The 15,841-nt window shown below is 39.9% G+C and overlaps 1 protein-coding gene across 2 annotated transcripts in view; it reads left to right on the forward strand.

Annotated features, from left to right (window-relative positions):
• Nucleotides 1-15,841, forward strand: part of kiaa0825 (KIAA0825 ortholog) — a 120,819-nt gene that overhangs the window by 6,520 nt on the left and 98,458 nt on the right. Inside the window, exons 3-7 of one of the 2 annotated variants that reach the window (XM_037977854.1) lie at nt 4,217-4,385; nt 4,728-4,922; nt 5,098-5,283; nt 5,534-5,858; nt 10,483-10,551. In XM_037977854.1, the coding sequence (XP_037833782.1) occupies nt 4,217-4,385; nt 4,728-4,922; nt 5,098-5,283; nt 5,534-5,858; nt 10,483-10,551 (944 nt within the window). The remainder of the gene's footprint in view (nt 1-4,216; nt 4,386-4,727; nt 4,923-5,097; nt 5,284-5,533; nt 5,859-10,482; nt 10,552-15,841) is intronic. The other variant, XM_017427907.3, reaches the window with a different exon arrangement.

Consider the following 15,841-nt stretch of genomic DNA (forward strand, 5'->3'; position numbering starts at 1 on the left):
TGAAATGCTGTAATCCATTAATTTTCATCAGGTGGGACAGTGCAGGAGTAGAGCCGGATGCAGTGGGCCACCAGGAAAAGACCTCTAATGAAGTGTCAGCACAGATACTGGGACTAAAGACAGGATTCCAGTTTCACATTGGCAAGACAAACAGCTCTAGTTGCCTGCCAATCTTGATTAGCATGCTACATCAATGCTTCTTCTGATTCTGTGTGTAAACGATTCCTACTATTGAAATTAAGAAACAAAAACAACATAGATTCGAAAGCACATCATGGTAAAATACCACGGAAGGTTCCGTCTTGGTGAATAGTAACACCCGTCTCGAGTCCTTGCTGTAAGGAGTTGATTTTGTGTTTAGCTGTGCGTGACACGTGTGTTAAGTTAGCGTATCAGCTGTATCAGCTCTCTGGTATCATTGGCTGGACTGGGTGGCTTAGGGCACTAAGTGGGCGACAGGCTGGCCAAGACAGGATTTGTTTTCAACTTGTTCATTCAAGCTTGCGCTGTCCTTTTCCTCCTCACAGAATAGGAGCATTTGATGGAGGAGATATTTAGTTCTCAGGTGGCTGCTTTGGCACTGATTGGAACTTGGGCTTATTTGAAAAGGATCTCCCAGCCTTCTTTGTCTCCACCCTCCCATCTCGAGCGTAGGGGGAACGGAGCGCAGCAGACAGACAGCCCTGCAGCAGGCCACCCACACTAAATTAATTCTGACAAGGAACTTAAGATAACGTCAAAGTGCTGACTAATCGCAGGATTGGGTTTCTGTAAGTCAGGGAGCTGTGAAATGTGCCATCATATCTAATAAAAGACCTCCAGTTGCTCTCCTTCTTCCGCAGCAGTGGGGAACGTTAGACTGAGCGCAGTTGCGGCGTCGACTGTCCTGCTAAACTGGTCTGAAAAACAATTAAATTTCATTTCAGCAGTGAAATTGAAAGTGGGTCTCATAGGGTGATATGATTGACACGTTGGTCAAGAGGCCTAAAGGATTCTTTCCTCCTAGTTTCCTCCTTCTCTTTTCTCATTCTCTTGGTCTTTTGTTGAGTTCTGCTCTGGCATTTTTGCCATTACGGGTTTGTCTATTGTCATCTTTACACAGAAAGCTGAATGGTTTTATTTTGTGCGACTGCTCTGTTTTCCGCCGACTTTTACCTCCTTCCCTCATCCTCTTTCTGTCTTTTCCCTGGGCTTCTGAGCTGCTTGCGCCGGGAAGTCATCAAGTTGGGAGCTAATCCTGCCAAGTTGATTAGGCTGCAGGTAGCATTCACACCAGCGGGCAAAAGGTCACTGCATTGTAGAGAGCTGGATGGACTTCTTGACACAGACCAACCAAAATGACTTTATAACTTACAGCACAAGACTCTAAGGAGGGGTAATTGAAAGGTGAGAGCAAAGAAAAGAAAATTAGGAAAGTAAGAGTTTTGTGGCAAGAGAAAAGGGAGGAGAAACAGGAGGAAAGAAGACTTGAGGACTTTAAAATGTGTCAGAGGAGGTTGTTACTGTTGCCTTTAAAGTGTATTGTTTTCTTGAGTGAAGGCAAGTGTGATATGGTGAACTAGAGAAAAACTATGAACCCTATGAGACATTGTCCTTCTTGTTGTTCTCTATAGCCTCGCTTGCAGGGGAGTTAAAATGGAATTTCTCTTCATTCTACCTTATGTATGCTAAAAAATGTTGGTTGAGTCAAGCTAAAGCTTTTATACCTTTCTCCGTTTGTTTCCTTGGCAAATACTTTTTATTACTACAATGTAAACAACATTCTACGTAATTTGAACCGGAATGAACTAGGTTACAATGAGTGGGATTAATTAGACATGGTTACTTTCTCCCTCAAGTGCCCTGGCATTACTTATTTTTTTTGTGTGTGAATCATCAAATAATAAATAAAGCAAATTGAATTTGACCTGGAGTCAACAGTCTCTTTTAGTAAACTTTAGTAAAACTTTGTCCTAATAGTAAAGGTACAAGTTTAGTCTGTTTATGTTTTAAATGAACTTCAGAGAGAGAGAGGGGTAAAAAGTGAGCTACAGATGGAAGCCCATTTCAAACCTGCTGTCTTTGTAAAGTCCTGAGGTGGAGCCCCAAATGAACATCCATGTTTATGACTTACTATAAACACACACATAGGACTCTGTGCACCCATTTAATCTGAAGCAATGTTTCATTGGAGGACATAATAATGCAAATCTATCCAAGAAGCTTACCTAAACCTTTCAGCTGTTGCTTTTATTCTTAAATATGTGCACCTTGTTGTCTACCTTTAAAAAAAAAAAGAAAACAATAAATAAGTAAATATTCTGTACTTATACTTCGGTTTACCTACACACTGATTGCAATTATCTTTAGGGGAAGACCAAATTAAAGTTTGCACAAATAAACCAGATCTTTTTTTTGTTGTTGCAATTTTAACATGTGGTTATTACTTTGATATGCCACAGTGTAAGGAATTATAGGTCATTGTAACACCATCTTGGCCTTGCTGAGGCAAGACTGGCTACTTTCACGCAGTGTATCACAAAGGCAGTATCTTTCTTGTACACTGAGCTTACAAGAAAAAGCAGGAGCCTGCCGAGTGGTACAGAAACAGAGACGCACACAGGATAGGGTTGAAACACACAATAAAAGCCTTTTTTTTCCGTGGGGTGTTTGATTGCTCTGCATTTGTGTTACAAAAATTACCTTACATCAGATCACTCAAAATACACAAAGAGACACCCTCTCTATAATCGGGCTTTCTGTCAGACGGCACGGCAGTGACAAGAGAGTAAAGTGCGATGCATCATCTGGTCTGCCTAAAGAAGAAGAAAAGAGTGACGGGAAGGTAGTTAACGTGAGACAGAGCAATAACATTAGACAGTGTTCAGTCTAGAGGATAGCAACTTGTAACAGTCTATAACATTTTATCCCCTTGCGTTTTTCCCCTCTGAAATGAAAGTGTGTCAGCTTGAACGGTTGTTTAATGTGATGCCATTGCAAGACATCTGGATGTGTTCATGGCTCAGGAGCAAGCAGGAGGCAGTTTATAGACCTGCGGTAGGGGATGAGCTGACAGACGGGCATTTTGGCTTTGCATTATATACACTAACACAGAAATTCTTACACATTTGGGAGTTGGTACACAGCTAATTTATGTTGCAATTTCCTATTGATTATTTGTTTAACTCATCGATTAGTAATTAAGTCTAAAACATGCCATGACAAGTGCTCATGGTTTCATAGAAGCAATTAAATTCAGCCTGTCAAAAAAAACAACAACAAAAAAACAAAAGCCATCTTTTATGGATTTCCTAATTTTATTTCTCTATTGATTCATGTTCATTAAGCAATGGGTCATGTAATTAATCATTTTTGATCCGGTGCTGTGTTCTTCCATATACATCCATTTGTGGAGCCTTGCGTACGTCTGCATCAGTCAATGCACAGCCACACGTGAACACAACAACAGCCTTCACCCTAAACCATAGTTTAATTATGTAGGTATGCACACACACACACACACACACACACACACACACACACACTCAGACACCTTCCTGCATCGAAATATATATGCATCGATTTGCATGGAAATGACTAAACATGTCGGGCCCAAAGATGTCATTTCTAATCTGTCATATTAAAGAGGAAACTGAATAGCTGATGCCGTCTGTTAACATCAAAAGAACGGTGTTTGTGTATGTGTGTGTGTGTCAAGGGAGCGAGTAAGACATGAGATAGCAAAAAGTGTGCATCTCAGATGCCTGCCGATGCCTGTAATGCCACTTCACACCAGATGCTTAGCGCACACTCTCACACTGATATATCGGTGTCTGTGTTCATTACTGTTGATGCTTCTATATCTGTCTTCTCGCGGTACAGTCGCTGAGTGAGAGGGAGGGAGACCTGAATGTGATGATATGATGTTTGTATAATGCAGTGTACTGTCTTTACTTGGGTACATTTGGATTGACTGAGGTGGACTCCACACTGAGGACGCTGTCTCACCAAATATTGACAGTAAACTTTGTTCATAATCAGTAAAAACTTTAACGGCTTTTCCTCAGATAAAAAGAAAGATGGTCACCATTTGTCCAGTGGATCAAGGCAATTATTTTAAGCTATAACGTTTGTTTTTTTTAAATACTTCTTTTTCCATATCTTATAACATTTGCAGAACAGACACAAAGTGCAACGCATCATCTTGTCCTCTTTAAAGTGTGTCTCCTTTTCACAGTATTGAGCAATGTTTGAAGGATCTCCAGTCCAAAATGGAAGACTCTAGAACAGGAGATCGTCCTCCGAGTCCCACGGAGGTCCTACAGTGGTTTAACATCAGAGCACAAAACAATGTGAAGCCTGTTACCACTGGACATCAAGAGCTTATGGACTTCTTCAGAGCTCTGGTAAATTGACAGGATAATGAAAAAAACAAGTTGACCAGATTCATATGCCAACTTTTAAAATAACAGGGTTTTATTTACTGGCAAAAATAATAAGTCTGAATACTTATCTTTTAGGACCTTATATATTTAATTTGTTACATAAGAAATGTTTTACTCTTTGAGTGAATATATGGTTAACTTTATGTTTGGAACCAAATTTATAGCAAGCAGTCAATGAGTTGTGGTAAGAATGTGTACTGAAATACAACACAGTACTGAATTGTGCTGCATTGTGTGATATGTTCAAGTATTTTTTAATTTCTTTCAGTTATTCTGACATTTTTTTCCCCGTTCTTTCTTTAGCAACAGTACCTTAGATCAGATGAAGAGACAAAAGAAGAGGTGACACTTGAGCTACTGGTGAACCTGTCTGCTCAGTGTGGCTTCTACTGTCCTTGTACGTCCCCTTCTTTCTCTTCGACTTCCTCTCTTCATCCTCAAACGTCCACCTCCTCTGTCCACATGTTGCATACAGTCAAAGATGACGCTTCCTTAGAGGTAATTCGCTCTTTTTGATTCAGTTTAGCGTTGCCTTGTTAAGCTGATTGACATATTTTTAATTTAGCTGCTAAATGTACTGAAATAAGGATTTAATTAGCTTACTGTGCCATGCTTGTGCTTGTACCTTAAATTATGGCATGTATACACTTACACATTTAATTATTCCCCAAAGATTCAGGAGGCATGGGATGTTGTGCGTCTCCAGCTGCGACGCTACCTGATGGACCGGCTGTCATGCCACAGCCCAGAATATTCTGAATCCCGACAAATTTCCACTCTGACTATTCCTGAACAGGTCCACTGTCTTCAGCAGTTGTCTTTTCTTTATCCTGAGTGTGAAGTTCTCACCGATTACCAGGTGCAGTAACATTAAATTATTCTGTATTATTTCTTAATGAAGCACTACTTTAAACATGTACGGCAGCAAGTTTGTTGCAATTTTTTTTAAAAGTGAAACAGTATTACAGATAGATAACAGATAACAGCCAAGTCATGGATTGTGTTTGTGTTTCTTAAAGTCTTGAATCACTTGATGCTACACCGAATAAACAAACACTGTACGCTAGTGGTTTTACAGTGAATGTATTCTTTTAAATTTGTATTTACAGGCCCTAAAATGCAAGTATGTGGTGAAAGTTCTTCACTCGAGCTTGTGCTCCAGCCCTGGCGGTGACACTGGCTTTGACAGAGTGGCTACAAGTTTCTGCAGTGCGCTCCCACATCTGACCCAAGCCATCAGAGAGGAGCTGCAGGTCCTTTCGAGCCTAACAGAACCCCACGCGCTCCTTGGTTTTCTAAATGTGGCCTACTTCAGTGCCGTGGCCCAAGAACTGACATTGCAGATGGAGAGAGAATGCGAAACAGTCCAGAGGGACAACACCGTGCTGAGCAGCAAGCTCAAAAAGTATTCAGCCAAGTCCCGGGCGACTGTAGGTAAGTCGTTTAAAAAGTCTGATATAGTTCATTCTCTGTCACTTGCATGTTTTCTGCAGTGCCTTCAGTGTACGTCGCCTTCCTTCTTTTCACTTCTATGCTGTCCTTTCTTCTTAATTCTTATCGATACCCAATAAAAGCATTTTTCCATTAATTTTTAAATATCTTTTTACAAGTGCTGTGTATAGAGATCTGAGCCAAAGTCAAGGCCTCTGTAAGTGACTCCTGTTCTCATTTCTTTACTGCCAACTTTTCTGCCTGCCATGCTTTTCTGTTTGTCACAAAAGCAAAACAAAACATGAAAACAATAGATAAATAAATAAATAACTAAAGGAAAAACAATCATGGAGCCGTGATTCCATGGCCAAGGCATCTTTTTAAACTACTCAACCCTATTCAACACAAATTGCATCTATGACTAAACTAAGCTGTGAGATCCAAGGTCTGGCTATTGTGTGTTTAAGTGAGAGTTAATTCACCTTGTTCATCTTGTTCATTGGTTGATTTTGTTTCAGTGCCTGTAGTTTAGGTGTCCGCTATACAAGAATTCAAACAATAAAAAAAAGGAATATTATAGAAGCATTTTGATACAACCTCATGACCTTACACCAAAGAGGGTAAATTGATTTATCTTTCACTAAGTTTGTCACCGTTTGATATATAACTGAGGATCGAGAAAGAGCTGTTAAATGAATAACGGGAAGGTTCAACAATGTGTCGACCTTGTTACACTGTGGCATGGTTTCTGAGAAAACAAAAGTGATACTTTTAATATTTTTCCTCTAATGCAGAGCGTGTCTCCGTGATGGAGCATGTGGTGGTGTTGTGCTCTCACACGAGCAGACCCTTCCACACGGTGTCACTTCTCATAGCGGATTCCCTCGTGTTCTTTTTGTTTGCTTCATATTGGCCTATTTACAACTTGCTGAGAGTAAAGAATCACAATAAAATAAAAAATAAAAAAAAATTAAAAAAGTGTGTGAGCCATTGTTTACTTTTTCAAAATAGTACACATGCCAGCTTCCCCGTGGAACAAGGAGAGGAGTGCTTTCTCATCTGCCATTCTTCGATAAACACACCACCAGCCTTGCTTCTTCTTTTTTTTATCCCCTCCCTCCATCTCTCTTTTTTTTCCATTTATTTCCCTCTCTGGTTTTACTTCCCCTCTCCTTAAATGTGAGATGAGAGGAGGCAGCCGGGATAATTGGCCATGCGTCAGTTGGGTTGTTTGATCACGTAACGCGACTGAGGCTACACACCTACGTGCCGCTCAACAAACCGTCAAATGTAGCACCGGAGGCAGAACACGGCTCCAAAGGGAGCAAGGGACCCGTGCTGTGTAATGATGGTAAAATGGAGCAGTTTTGCCTGTGTTGCTTTTACTTATGTGTTTGTGTGTGTGCGCGCGTGTGTGTGTGTGTTTGACTATCAGTGGCAACACAGCTACAACTGGGATTACATTTTTCTACTTTTCATTTTTTTTAACTCTCCTCCAAAATAAAATTAATAATAATAATAATAATAATAATAATAATAAAAACCTTAAGAACCCACACTCTCACTCCAAATGCCCGTAGCTCCAGAAGAGCCAGAGCTGGAACACTAATGCATAATCTGCTTTCACACTCTGCTGTCTCTGTACTGTATGTGACTCACATAATTGTCAAGACAATTATGACAGTGGCAAAAAAAAGTTATTCTCTTTTCGTAAGCCTCCAGTGGTTCCTTAGATCTCTCCCTCCTCTCCTGCTGTGTTATTGTTTATTTCTAAAGGAAAGGCAGGCGGTAGGTATATTTTGATAAGAGCCATGCCGGGGAGACTCTGCGTGCTCCCAGGGGAGCTGCGCTGTCTGTAGCATCAGCCACTGTCAAACCACTGAACCATTTAACAGCTTTCACAGCAAGATCTGCCTCCTCTTTTAACCCCACTGACTCAAAGGCAGGCCCTGACTTTGTACCTAGACAGATGTGAAAAATCACCCCCCCGTCCCCCACTTCCCTTCACTCCATCTCCCCCGTATCCACATTTGCTTCCTTTTTCTTTTCTCATTTTTCTGTTCTTCTCCAAGTGCACTGGGGTGAACACAGAGACCAGGAGTTGTGTCTGAGAGGCTGGTTGGTCTGGAACAAAACACGCTTTCGACTTTACCAGCACACCTCACTGAGTTTGAGGTGGTGGCGGCGGCGAGGGGAGGGGGATTCAGTTCTTTATGTCTTTATGCGAAGGGGGTAAAACAAAAACTGTAAAGGGCTTTAAAATACAATAAAATAAAAATTCCTGAATTACCTGAAGCCATATTTCTTACAAATGCCATTATTTAAAATGGTAACGTAAAATATTACAAATAAAATCTGAAGTGAATTGAAATCATTTAAACTCTGTATTTTACATAAACTGATACAAAAGTAAAGTATCAGATGTTGAAAGTGTACTCATTGGGTATACCTTTTCTTTTACCTCTGTAAGCATGTGGGCGCTTATGAGAACAGCTGCAGTGGCTTTAAGGATGACATGTTTTCCCATTTTGCTCAGTGGGTGAGATCTTCTTATTCTACCTTCACTTTTGGTGAATTCCTTCACCAACAGTGAGGACTGTTGGCTAGCCAGTCTGTTACTTTTAGTCTTTTGCTGTTGTGTTGTTGTAAAACTCACAGATTCTTTGGTGAATTAGGCAATCAGATCCACATTTGACTTTTTCTGCAAAGAAAATGCTGAAAAATCACCAAGAATATGAAGTTTTTAGCATTCTGATTTTGATTTGAACAGAGTAAATCTCTCTTTCTTTGTTAAATTAAACACTGTATTTTCAAACAAGCTTCTATCATTTTATGTTATGTAAATTTTATTTTATACATAGAGTAAAAGTTGCACTTGTTGAAATGAAGACTTCACACTTTTCTCTGAATTATGTGCTATTTATTGCATCTTATAATGCAAATCTTAGTGACCAGTTTTAAACAACTTTATCTAAAAGTTGTGATGGCCTTAGAAATGCAAATTGCAAAAACGGATTCAAGCAAAAGCATTTGCACTGGACATTGTTAATAATGTTTTATCCTGACTTGTCATTTTGATATGGGCATGTGTGGCTGTGTGTGGTGTGAGCATGTGTTATGGTGCTCATGTATTTGTCTTAGGGTTTATCTTTTGTGTGTGTGCACGTGTGCACTAATTGCAGGCTTACACAGAAACCTGGGAGATCAAGAGTCATTTAATATGTCCCTTTTAAAAATGCATCATTAAATTTCCATATGGCATCAGTAATTTGCATTTGTATGCACAGTGGATCCCTGTTTTTGTAGGACATCAAAAGCTTTCATTCCGACTTTCTCTGCGCACACACTTACAATTTATTCCCCAACAATCGGCCACGGGGGTGAAGTCGAGGTTGGGAAATTCTGCTCAGACACTTTGCAACACTATTTTGATAGCTCTGATTTAAATTCCACCTCCACTAATTTCCCCATATGACGACGTCAACAGCTTCATATAGATAAAAAAAGGCGCCACTGCACCCCCCCCTCCTCGCCCTTTTCAGACTCTTTGAACTCTTTCTTAGAGACAGCACCACAGCCTATTCAGCAGGGAGAGAGGTTCTGTAGCGACGCGAGATAGCTATGCCGAGGCACTGACTGGCATTGGAGATGCTTGTGGGGATTGAGGCTACTTGGGAATGGCGTTTGTTAATATTTAATAAGAGCAGCTCCTCACTAGATCATATCTCTGCCTGAGTTTATACACACTGTCAGCCAGGGATGTGCACCCGCATACTGCCACATAATTAATGTCTGAAGGTGTTTGTGTGTCACTGTGAATATGTGGGGAAAGCTCACATACCTTACAGATGAATATATATATATATATTTTTTTTTTAATGCAACTCTCTGACTGTACTTGTAGGCGATTAACAAAGTTACCACATAGATCCAGTGTTTGTTTACTAATCACGGCGAGAAACGCTGTGTCATTTCTCTCTGCTCGCGTTCACGTGTGTGTCTTTGTCGGAAATCATTTTCTTCTAAATCATGGCTCCAGTGAAATCTCAGAAAAGATTATGTTTCACGGCCCTTGAGAATGTGTATTATGCGTTTCATTTATTTCCCCCCCATATCCTCTGAGTGGTCACAATGGCTTTTGTGTATCACTCTTGAGCAGCTCAAGGATATGAACATTTTCCTGGCACCTTCTATTGAGAAAACACAGACAAAAAAAAAGGGATGGCTTATTGAGAGGAGGCTGCACTCTGTGATGAAGAGTCAGTGTGATTTGCTGGGGGCTTGAAAACAATAATGTGAACAAGGGCACTAAACAAGTGGGATTTAATGAAATGCTCCTATCATGACAATACATTCTTCCCTGTTTTTCATTCAGGCTACTTCGTTCAAGTATGCAGAGAAGGCCAGAGAAATATTAATCCATAGTTCGCTGGCACTGTAATGTTTATAACAAGAGCTAAAAACAAAAACAAACCCACTAAAGGATGGAAATTATAAATTATAGCAGAGAAATGTTAGCCCTGCCTCCCTGTCATCACCCAGAACATCACCATCACAACCACACATCATTCCTGGCAAAGAAACTTAATTGAGATATCAAATATTTCTACTTTCTCCTTCTGTGAAGGCCAAGTTGCCCCCGCTGAGGCCTGGTTGGACAGCACCCAGGGACAGAAGCACAAGAGACAAGCGTTCGGTTGGTTGTGTGTGAGTGTGTTTAACTGTGCGTGCATGTGTCCTGCTGTATATTGGGTAAGCACAGCAGGAGTCCTCCCATAATAAGGCTGTCTGGGTGAGCAGTGGGCCGCAACTGACGAAGAGGACCCAAGCTGTCACAGGGCCTAGCGGGAGGTCCACGGTGGCTCCGAGCCTTCTTTCACCCACATGCAAACTGATCCATAGTCAGATGTACCTCAAGGCATCCACATGACCCTGATCGACATACACACAAGAAGGCATAGATAGAAAGGAAATGCGTGCATGTAATGAAAACAAAACAAAAAGAAAAAGAACAGTAGCAAAGCATGACACTTAAGAAAAATAAAACACCAATAAAGCAGTTCATACACTTCTATTTACGCACATTATATTGGAAAGGACCAATCCAGTTTGATATTGATATCCATGTTTGTTGGTTCCATTTGTATCAATGTGGTCGACAGCACGATAGGAAAACAGCACACAGGCTGGCCACCTCAGTGGAACAGTTATATTGAACCATCAACAGGTTGTGCTTTTACATTCCTCTTCTCTTTAGGAGTACTTCTCTCACAGTTTGTAGAAATGGTCCAGTTCTGAAACTGTCTGAAATTTGCCCGGAGATTTTTAGTTAATTTTTGTGTTTCTAACCATGCCAACTCTACTTCATAGAATAAGATGAGAGCCAGTGCAGGTGTGTTGACAGGTGCTGAGGAATAACGCTGCATACACGAAAAGGACCTTCGTAAAGTATGTTTTAGCTCCAACAAGAACTAAATTGTGAAAAAAAAGTTGTGTTAGTTAAGACAAAAAACAATCTGAGTAAAGGCACCAGACTACACAGACTACACACTTAATCAGGTTTTAACCCTCTACGGTACGCATGATGAAATCAATTGGAAAAAAATTGTTTGGGATGTTTTTTTAACATAAAATAGACTAGGTAAACATAATCAAGAGACATTTTTAAAAAATATTAATTTTTTTGTTATTTTTTGTTGTTGTTGCCTTATGGCAACACTGTACGATAGTGGAAATTAATGATGGAAATTTATGAAAACAAGAGCTTGTTTATTATTGTAAAAACCTTTATTTAGGAACTCAGGTTATAATCTAAACAGTCCCCAGTAGCGTTAACAATTAACAATGCAACTCATTTGAAAGTTTAAAAAAATGTAAAAGATATTTTATGACATTTCATTGGAATTTTTCATTTGAATCATTGTTGTCATTTGATTTGACTGTCTTGATGCTGCCGTTTTTGCCTTACTGCTTCCTGTGGAGGAGGTGGACCTAGAAAAGAAACAAATATCCTTAATATGTTATGAACCTGCCAATTTAATGCAACACATAAATAATAGTTGCACTTTCACCCACAGTGAACTGTAACTGCACTTTCATCCTCACTNTCTTCATTCTCTGGCTCATAGTCTTCATCATTCTCGCTGTCTCCATCATCCTCCCTCTCTCCTTGCTGGGTCGCAAGCTGCTCATTTTCTTCATCACTAAATCCTAATTCATCCTCACTACCATCTACAGGAAGTGCTAGTTTAGTTTTCTTCCGTAAGTCACTATAAAACATTGTTGCATTCATTTTGTAAATGGAAGAAAAGAGTGTCAAATGTAGTCATATACAATTTGAAAAGGACTCACAAAATGCATTATTATAGCAGACTCTAGCAATACAATGGTAATCTTAATGGTACAGTGTTGCCATATGGCAACATCCACATTTTAACAGTTTAACATTATTAAATTATCAAATACAACACAATAAACCACAGAATAGTGAACTTACCTCACTTATTGTTGAGTGTGTATTTTCCCCCCATCAAAAAATGTTATAAAAATACTTTTTTTTGATGATTTCTGAAGAGTCAAATAGTGAGGCTCCTCCGTGTGAAGACATCTGCAGAAAAGGGCATCAAAATTCCCTCCAGAAAGTCATGTGACAAATTTAAACACTGCTATTGGTTCCCTTAGGATCCTATCTCTCTTTCAGTGCACTACATCTTAAAAGTGGAGTAACTGTGTGTGTGTGAAAGGAATTCAATGTGTTTGTTGCCAAATGGCAACAGTGTACCGTAGAGGGTTAAAATGTTATGGGATGCAATTTTATTTTCCTTCCTTTTTTATTACATTAATTTGTTGGCCTGCGCTTTACCCTTACTGAAACCTGAAGCAGTCTCTCAACATAGGAACTTGTACGCCCATATTGTATATTGCATCAAATCTTAATGAGTTAATTCATGTTTTTATGCTAATGTGACCTAAATCCTGCTAGCTTTCTAATTTGGAGAGAGTGATATCATTGAGCTACAGAGTCCTTCATTTATCTGGTCAGTAAATCAGTTTTTTTTTACATGAGCTGAAAATAATTATTGAAAATCTGAGTCTTTTAAAATCTGATTATCTTATTGTTTGACTAAAAACAGACTTTTTACAAGTATCTTTAAGCAGCAAGTAGTTGTTAGTAGTGGTAGCAGGTGCCTCACAGCTGAAGGAACTCCCCTGCCCCCATTTCTTTTTTTCAATTTATATTACACAGATAGTTTTGACACATGTATGTATCTTATTCATAGAAATCTGTTTTATTTATGTAAATTAAAACACTCAGATATGAATGATGGCTAAAGTTAAACTGGAAAATGATTTTTTTTGTTTAGTTTTTTTTTGTGCATTTTGCAAAATATGTGATTATTCATCATATGACGTGTACTAAATCTGCTTGACTCTCCAAAATTCTTCTGTCCTTATTTTTGTGGCACTGATGTAGTCAAATGCTTACAACACCTGTAGAGGGAGTTGTTTTTAAGCTCTGTAAGTATCTTTTTTTATCATGTAATCACGTGATAACAGACTGGTCTAGTTGGACAACGTGACAAGAAAGATGTAAACCATCACTTAGATATTCTCATTTACACTACTGAGAGAAAAAAATAAGAATGACAGAAAGAAGGAAAAAATGAGGGACAGAGGATGAGAGTGTGTGAGATGCTCTGCTGGAGAGAAATTAAATCACTGGCCAAATTATTGCGTGATTGCTCATTCCCCAAAGACTTGGGCATCATATGCTAGAAAGTGTCTAATAATTGGTTTTCGGCCATGTCAGACACATGCAATTCCCTCTACTAATGGCTCTGTTAGGAAGAACTAGGCCTCCTGGGTCAGAAAAGAACAGAAAATAGCCAGACGACAAAAAAAGCACGCCACGCTCCTGTATTTTTTTTGTATTTTTTCTCATTTAAATGAAGGAACAAGAGAGGTAAAAAAAATACATGAAGAAGGGAAGAGATGGCAAAAAGGAGGGAGTGTGTATGCGAGCAAAGAGGAAATGAAGTGGCAATAAGTGCAGCCAAAGGGGAAATGCTCTTCACCGTGAGTTTAATACATCAGACTGGGGATTTGGCAGCCCGCCACACAGCAATTGTTTACCTTTTTGCTCACTGGCTGCATCTGTTCTGTTTTGTAAACGGCACTAAACTATTCGCCCGTAAACACCGGAATCAATAACAACTGCTGAGGGAATTCCCCTACCCCGCCCCTCCTTCTCTTCTTCATGTTCTCATCCCTAACCACCACCCCTTTCCCTTTTCCTAGATCTCCTTCTTTCTCTCTTTTCTCTCTATTCCCTGCCAGTCAAGACCAGTTTGCATCTGTGTGTGTGTATGTGCGTGTTAGATAGAGAATGCTGTAGAGCTGGTGGAACCCCACAGAGACTAGAAGACAAATGGCTCGCCAAAAATACCTGCTCTGTTTAATGCTTTTTTTTTTCCCTTTTGTGTTATGCTGCTGTTGTCATTATTGAAAGCTACAAACTAAAACATTCAAAATTTTACTTTTTAATTTTGATATTTTCCCCTTTTTTTAACAGTTCCATGACATATGTTATTAAACAACATATGGTTTACGCTTTAGGGACTTTGTGATGAGACGACTGCTGCTTTAATGTCGATCACAGAAATGTGACTTTCGATTTATTTTCCCATTTATAAGAACATCCCTACACTTTAATGTAATGCAGAGGATCTCTTATATAAACATATAATTTTTGCCCTGCTCTCAGCACCAGCTCCTCCCTTATTGATTCTCAGTACATTGACCTTCATTTGAACCCTTCTGCCCGTTAGTGCCCCCTCCCTATTCTGCTCTGCAAGACATGCTATGTACTTTGCTATATGACACACCTGGGTGCTTTTAAGCACACCCTCTCCATCAAGTGGCTATGGGAGCCTCCATTTGGTCTTACTGTTGTGACAAAGGTATAATGAGGTTTAGATGGCTATGTACTAGACTTCTATGGCTGTAGGCCTATTTGGCTAGGGAGACGACTATAAATACCTATCTAGCTTGTGGGGCAGAGCCCAATGAAAGACAATGCTCAGCACTGCTAAACATCAAGGTCGTGAGCCACTATTTAGAGTTGACTTAGTGAGCAAGTGAAACTGTCGAAGGGTCACAGGTTGATGGAATGAGTAGAATGAATGGTGGGAGAGGAGAGAGGCTGGAAAAGGTGATGCTCCAGATGAAGTGGTCGGTAATAGTTGTGCTCAGATGAGCACCCCAGAGACAGTAGGGATTGGGGGCAGGAGGGTTGTAGTGAAAGCTTTTACTGAATCAAGTGGCTATCTCCCGAACGTGTCCCTTTTCATTGGGTAGATTAGGTTACTTTTGAATTGTTGGCAGTTTTTCACCCCCCACCCACCCGCTTCTCTGCTTTAAGCATCCGATTTGCTGGTGACTTCAGTAGTAGACAAGACCGGTGGTGCGTGCGTGAATGAGCAGGCTTGGGAACAAGACTGGCACTTGGGTGTCAGCAAGGTCACTGTGCACACACCCCAGTATGAAGGTAGTCTCCACAGCCAAGATTCCCAAAGGAACCCATTACAGGAAAGCTGGAGACCCATGCAGCTTAATTACACACAAACACAAATACAAGCACACACGTTTAAACTCCTCCAACAATTACGCAGCTATGTACCTGTGATTGTACACACGCTCACACATGCACATGTTTATACCCAGAAATTGGGTAAAATGCAGACAAAAACAATCTTGAGGTTAGAATATTTTTATGGTGACCACATCATCTGGTTGCAGTGTTGACAATTATCTTGCAAGACTGACATGTGCAAATGTGTGTGGAAGTGTCTTCTACAAATTGAGTTATTCGTAATGACCCACATTACATGCACATAAACATGTATGTACACACACCCAGACAAACGCATACACACATACACACACACAAAAAAAACCCTCAGTGACTCATTCTCATTAGTACTCAT

The sequence above is a fragment of the Kryptolebias marmoratus genome, linkage group LG1, assembly GCF_001649575.2.
Source record: "Kryptolebias marmoratus isolate JLee-2015 linkage group LG1, ASM164957v2, whole genome shotgun sequence".
NCBI lineage: Eukaryota > Metazoa > Chordata > Actinopteri > Cyprinodontiformes > Rivulidae > Kryptolebias > Kryptolebias marmoratus.